This window comes from Colossoma macropomum, unplaced genomic scaffold (assembly GCF_904425465.1).
Source record: "Colossoma macropomum unplaced genomic scaffold, Colossoma_macropomum, whole genome shotgun sequence".
Taxonomy (NCBI): domain Eukaryota; kingdom Metazoa; phylum Chordata; class Actinopteri; order Characiformes; family Serrasalmidae; genus Colossoma; species Colossoma macropomum.
In genome coordinates, this window is record NW_023494803.1 from 13,475,730 (window position 1) to 13,490,186 (window position 14,457).

Here is a 14,457-nt window from a genome sequence, read left to right on the forward strand (position 1 = left end):
TAGTACATCAGCAAAAACTAAGACATATTTAAAGTCAAGATGGTAAAATGGACATAAAACACTGTGGCTCGCAAGCTTGTTTGATTATTGTAGAAAGGACAAAATGGCTCTTCCTAATATTTGGGTTATGACCCTTAAATTTAGAAAATGTTACAGATAGTATAGAAAATGTATGAATTGCTATTTCGTTATTGTGTTTTAGCATCAGTCATCAGATACAAGGCACTTTTGTCAAAAACATTGTCAGAACTACTTGTGGAAAACTGGCTGTACTTTAGAGTTCAGCTCAGGCAGCACTGAACTGAACTTGATTAAACAAGCTTTCTTCAAGGACAACCCACCCCAGGACACAGTCATTAACAGGGAGGACAGGAAGAGTGCATGCACACGGAAGGAGGCGACACATTGTTTTAAATCTTATCTAATAGCAGCAATAAAAACTACCCAGTGACTTCATATGAAAAGCACAAAGACAAACGTCCCACAAAGTGCACTTTATTGAGGATAGATCTGCTCTCGGCCTTTTTCAACTCCAACATATAGAACAGACCAGAGCCTTCTTAGGTTAGATACAAAATATAAGTATAGGAAAACATACATACAAAACTATACAAACAAACACAAACAAACAAAGAAACAGAAGGAAGAGGAGGATCATTATTGCTGCGCCATCAGATTGTAAAGCCTGCGTCAGTGCAGTGACCAACCAGAGCTCTCTCAGCCAGAACCATCTAGAATCATCTATGCACGTTACAACTGTGCTACGTCTCGCAATGTGGCATAAAGGCTGCACTACTGTTGACTATTTTAACTGATTAGACTGCCTGGATTCATTAAAAATAAACACAGAATCAAGTCTGTGATTGGCCAGGACACTCACAGTGCACAAACCAATCGTGTGACTGGTTAGACACTTATTTGCATATTGCAGCCTTGCGTTATATGAGTATTGCAAAAGGCCAACATCACAACGCTTAAACGTCATAGTATAACTGTAGAATTAAAGTTGCAGAACACAGAATTTCACCAAAATTGTGAGACTGAAAGTACTAGATCCTTCCATTATGGGTTCTAGAGTTAAATAATGGTTCTAGAAGCTGGAAGCTCTGTGTTCTCAGAGTGCAGGGGGTCAGGTGTGTTCTGTACTGAGGTTTTCCGTTTAGTCAGCTCTATGTGTGAATGACGGAGCGTTTAGCTCTTGAGGTTGCTGGCAGGCAGAGTGGTTTTATCCAGATCGTCGAAGTAAGGGTGGGTCATGGCCTGTCGCGCAGAAATCCTCTTCAGAGGATCATAGGTCAGCATTTTCTGAACAAGAGAGAAAGAGGGTCAGCATTGTATGTGGTGCTTCATGCAAGGAATACTAGGCCCGTCACGATAATTATGTAGTAAATGACAATGAATAATAATAAATACACTGACAATATTATTTCATTTTAAATTAAAAATATTTAAATTTAAGTCTAAAGAGGTAAATTGGCTTATTAGCTATTTTAGCTAGCTCTTTACTTTGCAGCTAACAAAATGATGCACTGTACATAACGGTTTTTCTTCTGAAACTGCAAATGTGCGTGAAGAACACTTGTTCTGCAAGCATAAATGCTAATCTAATTACTACTCCACCTAAACATATTACAGCACACAGATTTAAAAGTTATAACCAAGTTACAAAAAGGAAAGTTAAAAGAAGTGATTTATTTTAATTTCACTCCAGCCAAGTAATGAAGACTCATACAGCTCACATTATGCTTGTGACGATGCGACCGCAAAATCGAAGGATTGCGCAAATAATTGCGATCAGAATAAATAATTGTCAGTATCTCAAATAATTCCAATCACTCTATCATGTGGCAGGCCTAAAGAACACCCCAAAATTTTCAATCTACAGTATCTGCATGTCCTTGAGCTTACGCTTAAGTGGTGCAGGTTAAACTGATAAAGCTGTGCTGCAGGCAGCCACGCACAGAACGCCTTCACTCTCCGAACATGAAGGATGACAAAGCCCCAAAGAGTAAAATATTAAAACTATTTATATGATATAGTTGTGTGTCACACTTTCAACACCCAGCAGAGCTTGAGTGAAAAACAAGTTATGAAAATGATAAAACACGGCTTAAACACTGATCAGTTCTGAGAACTGTGTGGGCGTGGCTAATGAGCAGCTTGATTGACAGCTCTCTGCACAACACTGCTAGGCTGCTCCACCCCTCATTCAGAACTAAAATCATTAACCAGCTTGTATGTGACGCTAACTGGACAAAATATGGACAGACAAACTGATAGATGAACGAACAAACAAACGAGTGAATAATGTTGGTGTTGGATAAATGAGTGAACAGGCGACAGGCAGCTACAGACTGGTGGTTTAGCTTGCTAGCTTTTGGTTATGCTGGGACAGCTTTAGCTTGCTAAGATTCTCAGACTCTGAAACTGTTCTGTGTGGGCGGGGCCAGAGACGTAGCCTTGTGATTGGCCTTGGGAATGTTCACAGAGGCATTACCCAAGACTAGGACGACCCCGTTTAAACAGAGAGGAGAAATATGGTAAAATATATATGGCCATTTATTGGTAATTGTAACATTACTCAAAGGATTAACTTGTTGATGTACATGTTTACCATTCACCTGCAGAAACACCACAAACTGCCTGTTGCAGGGCGATTTCACAAGCCTGAAACGCTGAAATATTGCTTTAATGTAGTGCAGAAGTAAAGCTCACCCCGAGCAGGTCGATGCCGTTCTTGTCCAGGTTCTTCACCATACTGCCCAAACTACCCGACTTCCACTTGGGGAAGGAGTTCTTGTAATCGGGCAACGACTCCACATCCGGCCACACCTCGTTATTGGGGGTACCCAGAATCCTACACACAGACAATGTTATTATATGAATAATGGGGTCACAGCTGGAAGGTCAGATCAGTGCTGAAGTCCTAAATCGGCTGTAAACATGCATAGTGAAACACTGATCTGAAGGCGGTAATTTGATTTTATAAAGCTGAGGTTAGAGGTGTCGTAAAACACTCCATATATGCAAACCTATGAATTCTGCTGTTAACTCTCACAGGCTGACGATGACGCATATGACATCAAAGGACATCGGACCTCGGGAACACTGCATGCTAGAGACTTTGTAAAATCCACCGAGCCTGTGTTCCTGACTTGTGAGCCAATCAGAGGCCATGTTCCTGACTTGTCGACAGCATAATGCTAACACTGCAAGTCTCTAGCATGCAGTGTTCCTGAGATTCATTTTTTGTAGTACGGCGTCCTTTAATGTCACATATGACATCAATTTGAGAGGGTTAACAGAATAAATGACTAATGCCACTTGCATAGACCACCGAGCGTAGTGATGAAGTTAGAACCCGATTCTGTTTAAACTGAGGGCCTGATCAGCTAGCTAAGAGGCTAAACAATCCCTCCTTTAATATCACAGACTTTGAATGAAAGTATTTAATGTATGAATCATTGTGAAACCACAGTATAAAAGAATGTCAGCTGAATTGCTCTACAACGAACCATTTCACATCAAACCACACTGAATGACTGAATGACACACTGACTGCATCTCGAACCCTGAATTACAGGGAATTTAAAAAAACTTGGTAGATTTCAGTTTTAAGCCACTGAGCATAACTTGTTATTTCATTATCACACAAACTTATTCTCTCCTTTGTTGTGACTTACTTAATGGCACTTTTGTCAGAAACTGGCTTCCACAGATTCAGCTGCCCAGAGAAAAGCCTGTAGTTCTGAGTTCAGCACAGGCTGTACTGCACTGAACCCTGTTTGGATTAAACACAGCTGAACTGTTTTTAACTGAGAAGCTTGAAAAGTATTTTTTTTTTAACTAAAACTAGACTAACAGGCTAAAAGTAGCAAAGAGACTACACAACTCCTCTTTTAATATGACAGGCTTTGAATTAAAGATGTACTATGATTCACTAAAACTTGCAATATTAAGAATAAAGAATGTCACTTGAAATGTATTACAGATCTGCCTTTAGTAGCAAAGGAAGTTAAAAAGGTTATGAAATGTCTGCAGTGTGCAGTGCTAGGCAACTGAACCTCTCGTCCTCACTCAGTGGTCCAAAGCAACAATAACATACAACAAATAAACAACATTCCATGGCAGAAGAGTCGTTTATCACAATTACTAATAATAAAAGGTTATTAAAAGTATGAAAATTTCAATTTCAAATTTTAACTTTCAATTTCAAGGAACATGGGGCCAGATTCATGAAAGTGTCTCAAAAAACAAAATGTAAAATGTGCGTTTTTACTTAACTTTAAGCTTTTTAACTTTAAGTGTAAATTTTATCATGGACGCTGCCTCTGCAAATTCTGCCCATTCTCGTCCATCACCCCACAATTATCATATTTTCCAGTGAGGCTGTTTCTTCCACCATCACCTCCTAGGCCTTGTTTGGTCATTTTTTTTTTAAATGCTTGGTTTGATGTTTTTCCTCCATTTTGCTCCGCTGAGCGAGTTAAACTAAATAACAAAAATAACAGTTAATACAAATTGAGAATGTATCTAGTGTTGTTTATGGTACGTGGCAAAATGCAATGTAGCCTACATAAGAAAACTATGAACATTTTTTAAAGAAAATCTTAGGGAAATAATTAAGATTATCTTAAGAGAATATTTGAGAACTTAAGTTTTTTTTTAAAATTGCATTTAAGAATATTCTTATGAACTTCTTAGCGTTTGTCTTAAGAACCTTTGCAAGTTTTTTCTTAAGGTTTCGTGAATCCAGCACCTGATATTGAACACATCAGTCTGTCTGTAACTCCAGTAGATGCTGTAAATATAATGGAGAGAAACAGCAGAAGACACGCCCACTGGCCCAGACCTAAACCCATTCCTGCAGCTCAGAGACTCAGTGCAGATTTAGGGTGGGCCGTGTGTGTGTGTGTGTGTGTGTACCTGAAGATCCTGAAGAGCTGGTCTATCTCTGAGTCTCCGTGGAACAGAGGTTTTTTGGTGGCCAGTTCGGCGAAGATGGTCCCGATACTCCAGACGTCTACAGGAGTGGAGTAACGAGACGCTCCTAACAGCACCTCCGGAGCTCTGTACCACAGAGTCACCACCTACACACACAGTAATGACAACACCAGTCAGATCAACATCCCACCGTCCACTTTATCAGAAACACCTCCCTCGCTGGTGTACAGTTAGAGCAGGAGGGCCCAGTCCTGGTTCTAGAGAGTTCGGATCCAGCACACCTGATATTCAGAAGCTTCATTACCTGATCGGGTGTGGGAGATTAGTGTTGAAGCTAAACTCTGCAGGGTGGAAGATCATACCAGAACTGGACACCCCCCGAGTTAGAGCCTGGACCTCATCTGTTGAAGCACAATTAGTGTTCTGGATATCTTTCTCAACCTAGCAGTGACACTGACATGTGAAAAACCTCTGGAAACACTGCGGTCCAGAGGTTAGAAACTGACCAATGATGAATGGGTTAGATAAACGGTACAGCAACAGACGGACTACAGTCTATAACTGAACACCTATGCAGGGGAGCTATTAGGTAGGTGTTTCTAATAAAGTGGCCACTGAGTGGAAGCACAAGGTGGGTGCTTCTAATAAATGTGTACCTGCACACAGTGACAAAAGGACTGCAGTAAAGTCAAATAAAATAAAATTAATTAATTATTATTAATGATAATTCACTGTTATCACTGTAAAACAAATTCAGTTAGCGGCAAAAGCATCTATGCCAAGATCTGTACTACAAAATGAGCATTTATACAAAAGACAAATTCTAACTGAAAATTAGTCTGAGCACTCAGGTCTTCATAAGGAAGGAAAGATCGCACCCTGCTGTTCAAAAACATGGACTGACAGTGAACTGCAGGTTGACTATGCCAGTGTTCTTCATTGACAGGACAGGAAAAAAAACACATTCCCTAAAACCCTGACAACCAGCTTCTAATGATCTGTTCAGCAGGTCCATATACGATATAATCCAAGTCCTGATTTCTTAGATGCACTGAATTCAGAATGAATAAAGTGGATTTCTTTGAACATTGTCTAAGTTTCCATTCAGTTTGAAATCAAGGCCGCAGACTGCACCACCAGTCAGCCAGGGTTTGCTGCAATGACCCTAAATCCTTACGTACTGCAAGCTGTTCATGGCACTTATCAGTGTTGCATCCGATTCAGTTCCCACTCAAATTCACGTTTCCCTTCATAAATCGAACTCTCGGGCGCTGCACTCACTGAACAGAAATCATCGGCAAGCAGCACTGGAACTACGGAAAGCGGGAAAAAAGTTTAGAAAAAGGCTGTACGGTCGAAAGGTTGACACAGTCGGTCATTTAACGTTAACCTTTCCTGAACCGTTTCACTTTACGTAGTTCCAGTGTTGCTTGCAGTTGATTTTTTTTTTTCAGTGAGTCGCGCACCTAAGGGTTTGATTTGTAAAGGGAAACGTCAATCAGATGCAACACCTGCAGCTTTACAGTACGAAGACAGGTCATCCGCGCCTATAGCAGAGTTGAACCAGCGGGGTGCTGCAGAGACAGAACTGACGACGATAAAAAAGATATTTTACAGTTTGGAAAGATGTGTTCACATTTTAAGCAAGGCTGGTATATTTTATTATTACAGAGCAGTGCAATTCAGCCGTTAATGGAAAAAAAGGGCTTAGGGTGTAGCTACTCCAAGTAACGCTATTGGTATTACGATTAACTGAGTTCATTAATGTTAATGTTAGGTAAGCTGGACCATTATTTTGCAATACAATAACAATAATAAAATAATAATAAGAAGAGGAAGAGCATCAACAGAGAATTAAGACATTGCAAATGTTCTTTTAAACTGTAAAATATAATGTTATCTAGTTTAATCTACCTTTCTCTCTTCTCTCTGTACCTTATGACTGGCTTCGCCACGTGTCTCTGCTTCTATTATCTGTTGTTTCATATAAAATCCGTCTGCAACGTTTTGTAATTTCATAAAATTCTGAACCGGCGACGGCAGTAATTTTGCAGAGTCAGGCCGTTGCTGCAAAGTATGTATAGTGGAAACACTGCTTCGTGTTGCACGATAACTTTCACAAATGCCACAGCTTTGTGATTTTTAGCACATTTTTTAAATTCCACTAGCAAAATGATTGGTGATTCAAAATAAATCAGCAGAGGGAAGAAGTCTGCATTTCCCATCTTCACAGACCTCAGTTACACACTGCAGCCTAAACCAAAGTCTCTTCACTCTTACGCTGGACAGAGCTCGCTGGTTTGTCTGAGCTGCTTTAGCAGATCAAAACATAAATACCTTTGAAACATGTCAGTTAACCACAGTGTTTTTCTTAACCACAGTGCGCAAAAACAGCTTTTTACTTCTCCACTTTAGAGAAAAACAGCTTCTCCAAAAGCTAAGAAAAGTGCAAAATGATGAAACGTTTGTTTGGAGAGAGTCAATCAAAGATCACTCCACACGGTACCAGCCCTAAAAGTTTCTTTCTTACGCATCGCCTCTTTCAGACAGATGGCCTTTAGGAAACTATGATGTTCTTTTTTCTATAATTGTGGACAAAGGGACAAAATTCAGGCTTCTAGATGGAACTCCTGTTTTACGCTGTACAGCAGTTGCAGTGACAGATACAGTAAATTACCACAGACATGGTTTAACTGTACTTCGTAAAATATACAATCCAACTGAATTAATTCCTTCTATAAATAATTACACAATTTTTAGCCCAATTTGCCCCATTGAGAGTGACTGTGCAAATGATCTGATAGTAGATCAGAACTGTTAGTTTTTAAATCTGAAGTTTTTATTTATTTAGTTTTTCATTTTGTTCTTTGATTTCAGTTTAGCTTCAGTTCATCTTAAGGCTGAATTAACATTTTTAGTTTGTCTATACAGTAATAGTTCTTGTTACGTTTTTAATTCACCTGTAATATTATGATGAACGCTGTGACAGCAGATATTTAATAAGCGGCGAATAGAAGTCATGCATTAATAGACCGAGATCTGCTTCGATTACAGGACAAACACAAAAGAGCTCCACCTCTAAACTTTCATTCACTCACTGAAAACACTAAAACTAACACCCCTTAATCATCTTAATTTCATTGTTATTTTGATGATTTCTTTTAAAATATACTGTTTTAATCACGTTCTAATTTGCCTTTTCATTTACTTTACTTTTTGTACTATAAATTTAAATTACCTCTGTATTTTTTCATTTGTAAAGCACTTTGATTGACCGCAGTGTATGAAAAGTGCTATATAAATACACCTGCCCTGCCCAAAGGTTTTCTTAGTAATTTTATTTCTTTTTAGTTAGTGAACAGTCTAGTTTGGTTTTTATTTTCATTAAAATTAGCCAGCTCTGCTACGTTTTCTCAGTTAGTTTTTGTGAGGGGAAACGAGTCACTGTAGCCTTCTAATCCGCTCCGGTGGGATCAGACTTTCAAATATTTTGGATTTTTACAACTCCAAATGTTCACGAGTTCTACAGTGTGAGATGGTCAGCGATGTAACTCAATGAGTGATTTAAGCAACAGCCAATCAGAGAGCTAGAACAGTGGAGAAGGATTTCGTGTTTCATTACCTCGTGCGTGTAAACTCTGACGGGCACTCCGAAAGCGCGGGCCAGGCCGAAGTCCGCCAGCTTGATCACACCTTTGTTATCAATCAGCAGGTTCTGGGGCTTCAGGTCGCGATGCAGAACACGGCGACAGTGGCAGAACAGAATCCCCTCCAGGATCTGATACAGGTAACTCTACAGACAGAGAGAGAAACATTCAGAAAATTAAACTCAGACTAAAATACAGGAGTAACTGCTGTGGAACTATTTACTTCATTCAGTTTAACAACTATGCAAAAAGTCGTGTATGCGTGGCTACAGCGTACCTTAACGAGCATGGGATCCATGTACTGTCCTGAAGGAATGGAGTCCAGGTACTTCTTCAGATCCATCGACAGAAACTCAAACACCAGGTACAGTTTCGACTCCTGCATCAGCACATCCAGCAGCCTGAAGAGAGAAAACAGTACACTTTTTCTTTTCTCTGCACACCAAACTTTACTTTGCTAGATGCGACAAACACTTACCATTATATATCTGAGATCCTACGATGATTCCAGTGATATCGTAACACAGTGTGCACTTATCAAAGAAGAAACATTTACAGATAGAAACCTTATTAATCCTGAAGGAAACTGCAGAGCTACAGCAACCTATGAGCTCTAAAACTGTGCAAACTGCACTTATTTATTAGGAGGAGCTACAAAATGTACCTGAGACTTAAGCCCTATCCCATTTATCTTAGTTTTTAAGAGGTATATCTACAAAAAAAATTTCTCAGCGATAAAAATCTCATATTCAGACGGTAATAACATTAAAGAAGGACGAGCAAGTTTCTAGTGGGTTGTATTCTCTACAAGCACGGACATCACATGTGGATATATGATCATCTAAAGAATATAGTGTTTGGCAATTTGTGAAGTACACGCTCTGGAAAATCACAGAGATGTGTATCTGGGACTAAAATCATCCAGTCTGGATGTATATTTAATCCCATCCAAACTGGATAACACTGAGTGTACACATCGTGAAAAACTATACTGCTATTTACATCTAAATGCATGTAAGCTTGTGAGGACAAGCAATAAACACCATGTAATCGTCCACACAAAGTCATTTGACAGTAACAGGAGTGTACATACCGTACGACGTTGGGGTGTTGAAGCTCTTTGAGCAGGGAAATTTCTCGGACCGCCGTGCTGGGAACCCCCTCCTCCTCACTTTCCAAACGGATCTTCTTCAGGGCCACCACCTGACCTGTGGACTTGTGACGGCCTTTATACACCACTCCATACGTTCCTGAGACAGAAGAACACAAAAACAACCATAAATTTAGTCTACCACGGCTTATAGCCACTACAGCTGACCAATATATCATTTGTTGTTTGTTATTGTGACTTAGTCCTTTGCAAAAAATAGTAGTGGGGCTGGGCAATATGACAATATTAATCAATATTGTGATCAATTACACCACAATATGCTCAGAAGATGCTCTTCTGAGCATATTGTGGACCTCGTCAACATATAAAGAACGCTGACCAACTGCATGTTTCATTATGAGAGCATTATTAGTGCTGTTTAATTGGATTTTGTGGGATAACAGAATGTTTCAGCGATGCTGGGCTACCACACTAAACCATCTGCATTTGATTCTTTTTACTGCCTTTATGACCCTGCAAATAAACTATATATTTTTAAAATAATCATAGGTGGATTAGTACCAATTTACACATTATTATGTTTATGTATTGGCATTGGCAAATACGTGCATGAAAAATACTAGTGCATCCCTACTTTTTAATATTACACTTCGCATCACAATCACAGTATGAATCATAATATTGGTGTTTTGTCCATATTGTACAGCTTGGCTCCCAACATTAAAATGCTAACACAAAATGTTTACTCACCCTCTCCGATCTTCTCTATCTTCAGGTAGTCTTCCATCTTCTGAGGAGAGAAACACAGCATTACAATTGATTTACACATAATTACACATTTAAGTTTTAGATACATACTGCCCATTTTTTTTAAGCCACTTTCATAGATTTTTAACACTTTAATTGTTCAGTTTCCTTTTTATTTATGCACATTTACTACACCCTGGCAATTGATTTGCACTTTGATATAGATTTTTTCCTTTATTGATTGATGCTTCTGTAAGGCAACGCTGGGTATGAGAAAGGTACAATATAATCATTATTCTTACTATGACACAGGCCTTCTGACAACAGAACGTCCATAATATTATACCTTGTACACATATCTAGTGTCAACACACCCAAAAAGAATCATATACACATGGCTGTCCAGAGTTAAAAAAAAAAATAAAAAAAAAACAGTACAGATGGCAAATAGCATGTCCTGTTACAACAGCTTTGGCAGACAACTTACAATGAGTTTGAATTATATGGATACGTTTGAATTTAATGACATTCAGAAAACTATGTATTTTGCTTTTCTGCGACTGCACAATTCGATTTTCCACAGTTTCGAGCTCCATGAGCTCTTTGGGTAACTTATGTTTCAACTGAAAGCAAGTTTATCTGGCTTGGAAACAGGTCATTCAGTGAGCGGTAAGGACATGCAAATGTGGACATATAAAAATGACAAATGTTGATTTAATTTAATACGCTAACATTAATACAGTGTAGTCACAATTGAAAAGATGCCATTTTGTCTTTTTATGCATTTAAAGCTCAAAATCAGAGATGTGGGGCAATAAAACTGCTATGCTGCATAAATTACATTGCTCAGTAAATTTAGGACAAATGGAGATGTGTGTGTGAAAGACTTAGGACAATACAGAACATTAACATATGTACAAAAACTCACTGTTGGCACCCTAAAGTGTCTGTAGTTCCAGAAACACCCAAACATGAGCTACTGTAACTGAAGCTAATCAGCTTATTTAAAAGGGAGGTCCACATATTTTTCAAGAATTGTTCACAGTGGTGGTGATACGAACCAGACGTCCACCACCAGGAGCTCCCTCACAGAAAGTTACTACGTCAAATGGTTATGAATTCACTGCCTGATGTATGAGACACTGTTTTATGATAGTTTTGAGAACTTAACCTCCATTCATGGTGGAGGGATACATGCAGAGAGTTGAGAGGCAAAATAGTCCCCTCAAAAAAACGTATTATTTCAGATTTTCCGCTATTTTCCATCATCAACATTCCATTTTAAATTCAGAAGACACGTGTAGGTTCACTGGTGCTTTTGGATAGTAAATAAAATCTCTATATTTGTGTTGCAGAGATGGCGACTCCTGGTTCCCATCACCACCACTGTAAAGAAATCTGAACCATCTCACACCAAACCACTCTGAGTCACTCTGTTTACATCTTAAACAATGAATTATTTAAAATTTTGAAAAAATGGTGGAATTCCCCTTTAAAGGTTAACCTTGTCCTGCTAGCCAGTTTCAGTTAAAATTCTAGCAGTGTTGGTGGTTTCATCGACTGTCACTGCTCTTAATAACTCAGTTCAGCTGTTATCTAAGAATATAATTCATTACTCTGTTCGTTTAAAATAACTTACGACATAAAAACTCCTAAATGTCACTGCAGCCGAGTTTACTGTCGTTAGTTTAACCTACCTCACTGCTGAGGCAGAACTAGGGCTAATGCTAATGCTAACGCTAATGCCAGCGCAGAGCTGAAGCGATCAAAACAAAACATTTAACAACTGAATTAATACATTTATCGATAATGATGTGAATAAACTTACCTTAATTCTCTGTAAATTCGCCGGTACAGCAGTGCTGTGAGTGTATGTAGGAGAGCTTTCTGCTGTTGGAGGATCTCTGCCGTTCAAACTGACCGCGCTGACGCAATTCAAAACGGACCAATCACAGCGCTTGGAGAGGATTCAAACGGGCCAATCAGGAGGAGGGAGTGCTGCGGCGGGAGCTGCGTGCTTTACAGCGCGACCTGAGCGATAAACCGGAAATACTGACGATATAATACTGCAAACACAACAATATATCGATAAGATACTTAATAAAATCTTCTTGTGCACGAAAATTAAAATAGATTTTACCTGTAAGTGCTCAAAAAAGGGATTTATATATACAGTGCTGTGCAAAAGTCTCCTAAACCAATTGTATAAACCAATTCATAATAATAAAACGTAATAAAGTTTACATATAAAGCACCTTTCATACATTAACAATGCAGCTTAAAGTGCTTCACAATACAAAGTAAAAACAACAGAGGAAGAAGAGAAAAAGATAATCAAAATAAATAAGAAAAAGGGATATATTAAAAATTACAATTAATAAGCACAAGATAAAAGTATACTAAAAAAGAAAAAATGCAATAAAAATGCAACTTACAAGAAAATATTATTATGGTAAAACACGCTGCTGAAAAAAAAAAGTCTCTTCTGGTTCCTGGTGGTGTCCAACGGTCAATAGTATTCTATGTTTTTCTGATGGGTTGATATCACAGTATAAAAGACTCTAATGGTTTACGAGGTGTGATTCCAGATGATTCTGATGGTCTCCTAATGGGATCTAAAGTTGTTCTACAGGAAACAAGCAGTCTCCAATGGTAAACTTTAAGCCAATTCCCATTAGAAAGCAATCCTTATGGTTTCTAATGGACCTTTTCAGCGGGGAGTGACAAGAATTCTATATACTTTATATATTATATATTTATATAATTGTAGGATGATGTCGATGATGTTGAGATGTGATTTTCTTCTTTAGGATTTGAGTGAATAGTCAAAAGGTCGGAGTCGGACTCTGACAGTCAGGAGAATCGTCTGCTTTACAGAAATCCAAAGGAAAATAATAAATAAACAGATTTTGTTAAAAATGAAATATTGCAAAACTTTGATGTGTATTTTCTCTAGTTTCTGAAACACGATTCATCACTTAGACAAGGCAAAAATCCTGTTAGCAGGCTAGCCTGTTAGCATCTCATAAGGAAAAAATGTATGGACATACACTTTTATATATTTGAAATACACACCAAACACTAAAATGTATTTCAGAACATATCCTCATATTAACCAAATATATTTTAAAATACATTTATATTAAAATGTATGGGGAAATATTACACATAGAAATGTAGCACACAGAAATAAATGTATGTAAATGTGTTTATCAAATCAATTTGAAAATATATGAAAACAGCCAAAATCCTGTCTAATGCATACTGTTTGATACCTTTTGAAATGAATTTGTATTCCAGTATCTTAATTTTAAACATGATCAAATGAACCTTTAACACGACAAAAGTGAGTGTTGTGGGTATTGATACTCTGTGAAAATGCAGTTATGATTTGATATATTGTTCATCTGAAATACACTGTGTGTGAGTGTCTTACTGCATATGTACATGGTTAATGTAAAGTACAGTAACCTTTATTAAAATAATATCATTGCCTTTACTAAAGATGACTGTCACACTAAACAAGATGGTTCTTCAAGCGCTTTTTGAAGGCAATGGTTCTATTTAGAAGCACAAGTTCTATCTAGAACCATTTGCATAAATGGTTCTTTGCATGGTGAAGTGGTGCTTCAGATTGATGGAGAAGGTGTTGTATATAGTTCTATACAGAATCAAAAGTGTTCTGCTGTTGTTAGAAGCTTGACATCCTAACATTAGAAGAACCATTTTTGGTGCTTTATAGAATAAATTTCAAAATGGTTCTATATAGAACCATATACAACATATTCTCCATCAATCTGAAGAAACATCTCACCCTGCAAAGAACCATTTAAGCATGCATGTGGTTCTATATAAGACTCATGGCTGTAAACAGAATCACTGCCTTTACTAAAGAACCATTAAAGAACCTTCTTTTTATAGTGCACTGGTCTGTTTTTATTGCAGGTTTCTCTGGGGGTTTTAGCATTAATTATGCATATGTCTGATGGATCATTAATGGTGTATTGA

The 14,457-nt window shown here is 38.1% G+C and overlaps 1 protein-coding gene across 2 annotated transcripts; it reads right to left on the reverse strand.

The window, feature by feature from the left end:
* Window positions 1-478: 478 nt before the first annotated feature.
* Window positions 479-12,380, reverse strand: cdk1 (cyclin-dependent kinase 1). 2 transcript variants are annotated; one of them, XM_036593011.1, is made up of 8 exons: window positions 12,278-12,380; window positions 10,453-10,492; window positions 9,685-9,841; window positions 8,869-8,992; window positions 8,567-8,737; window positions 4,927-5,090; window positions 2,716-2,857; window positions 479-1,305 (listed from the first exon to the last, which is right to left on the reverse strand). In XM_036593011.1, exons 2-8 carry the CDS (start codon window positions 10,487-10,489, stop codon window positions 1,192-1,194), a joined length of 909 nt encoding a protein of 302 aa, XP_036448904.1. In that variant the 5' UTR covers window positions 10,490-10,492; window positions 12,278-12,380; the 3' UTR covers window positions 479-1,191. The 2 variants fall into 2 exon arrangements, with proteins under 2 accessions (XP_036448904.1, XP_036448905.1); XM_036593012.1 differs by having other exon boundaries at window positions 10,453-10,489; window positions 12,278-12,366.
* Between the last annotated feature and the right edge of the window lie 2,077 nt (window positions 12,381-14,457).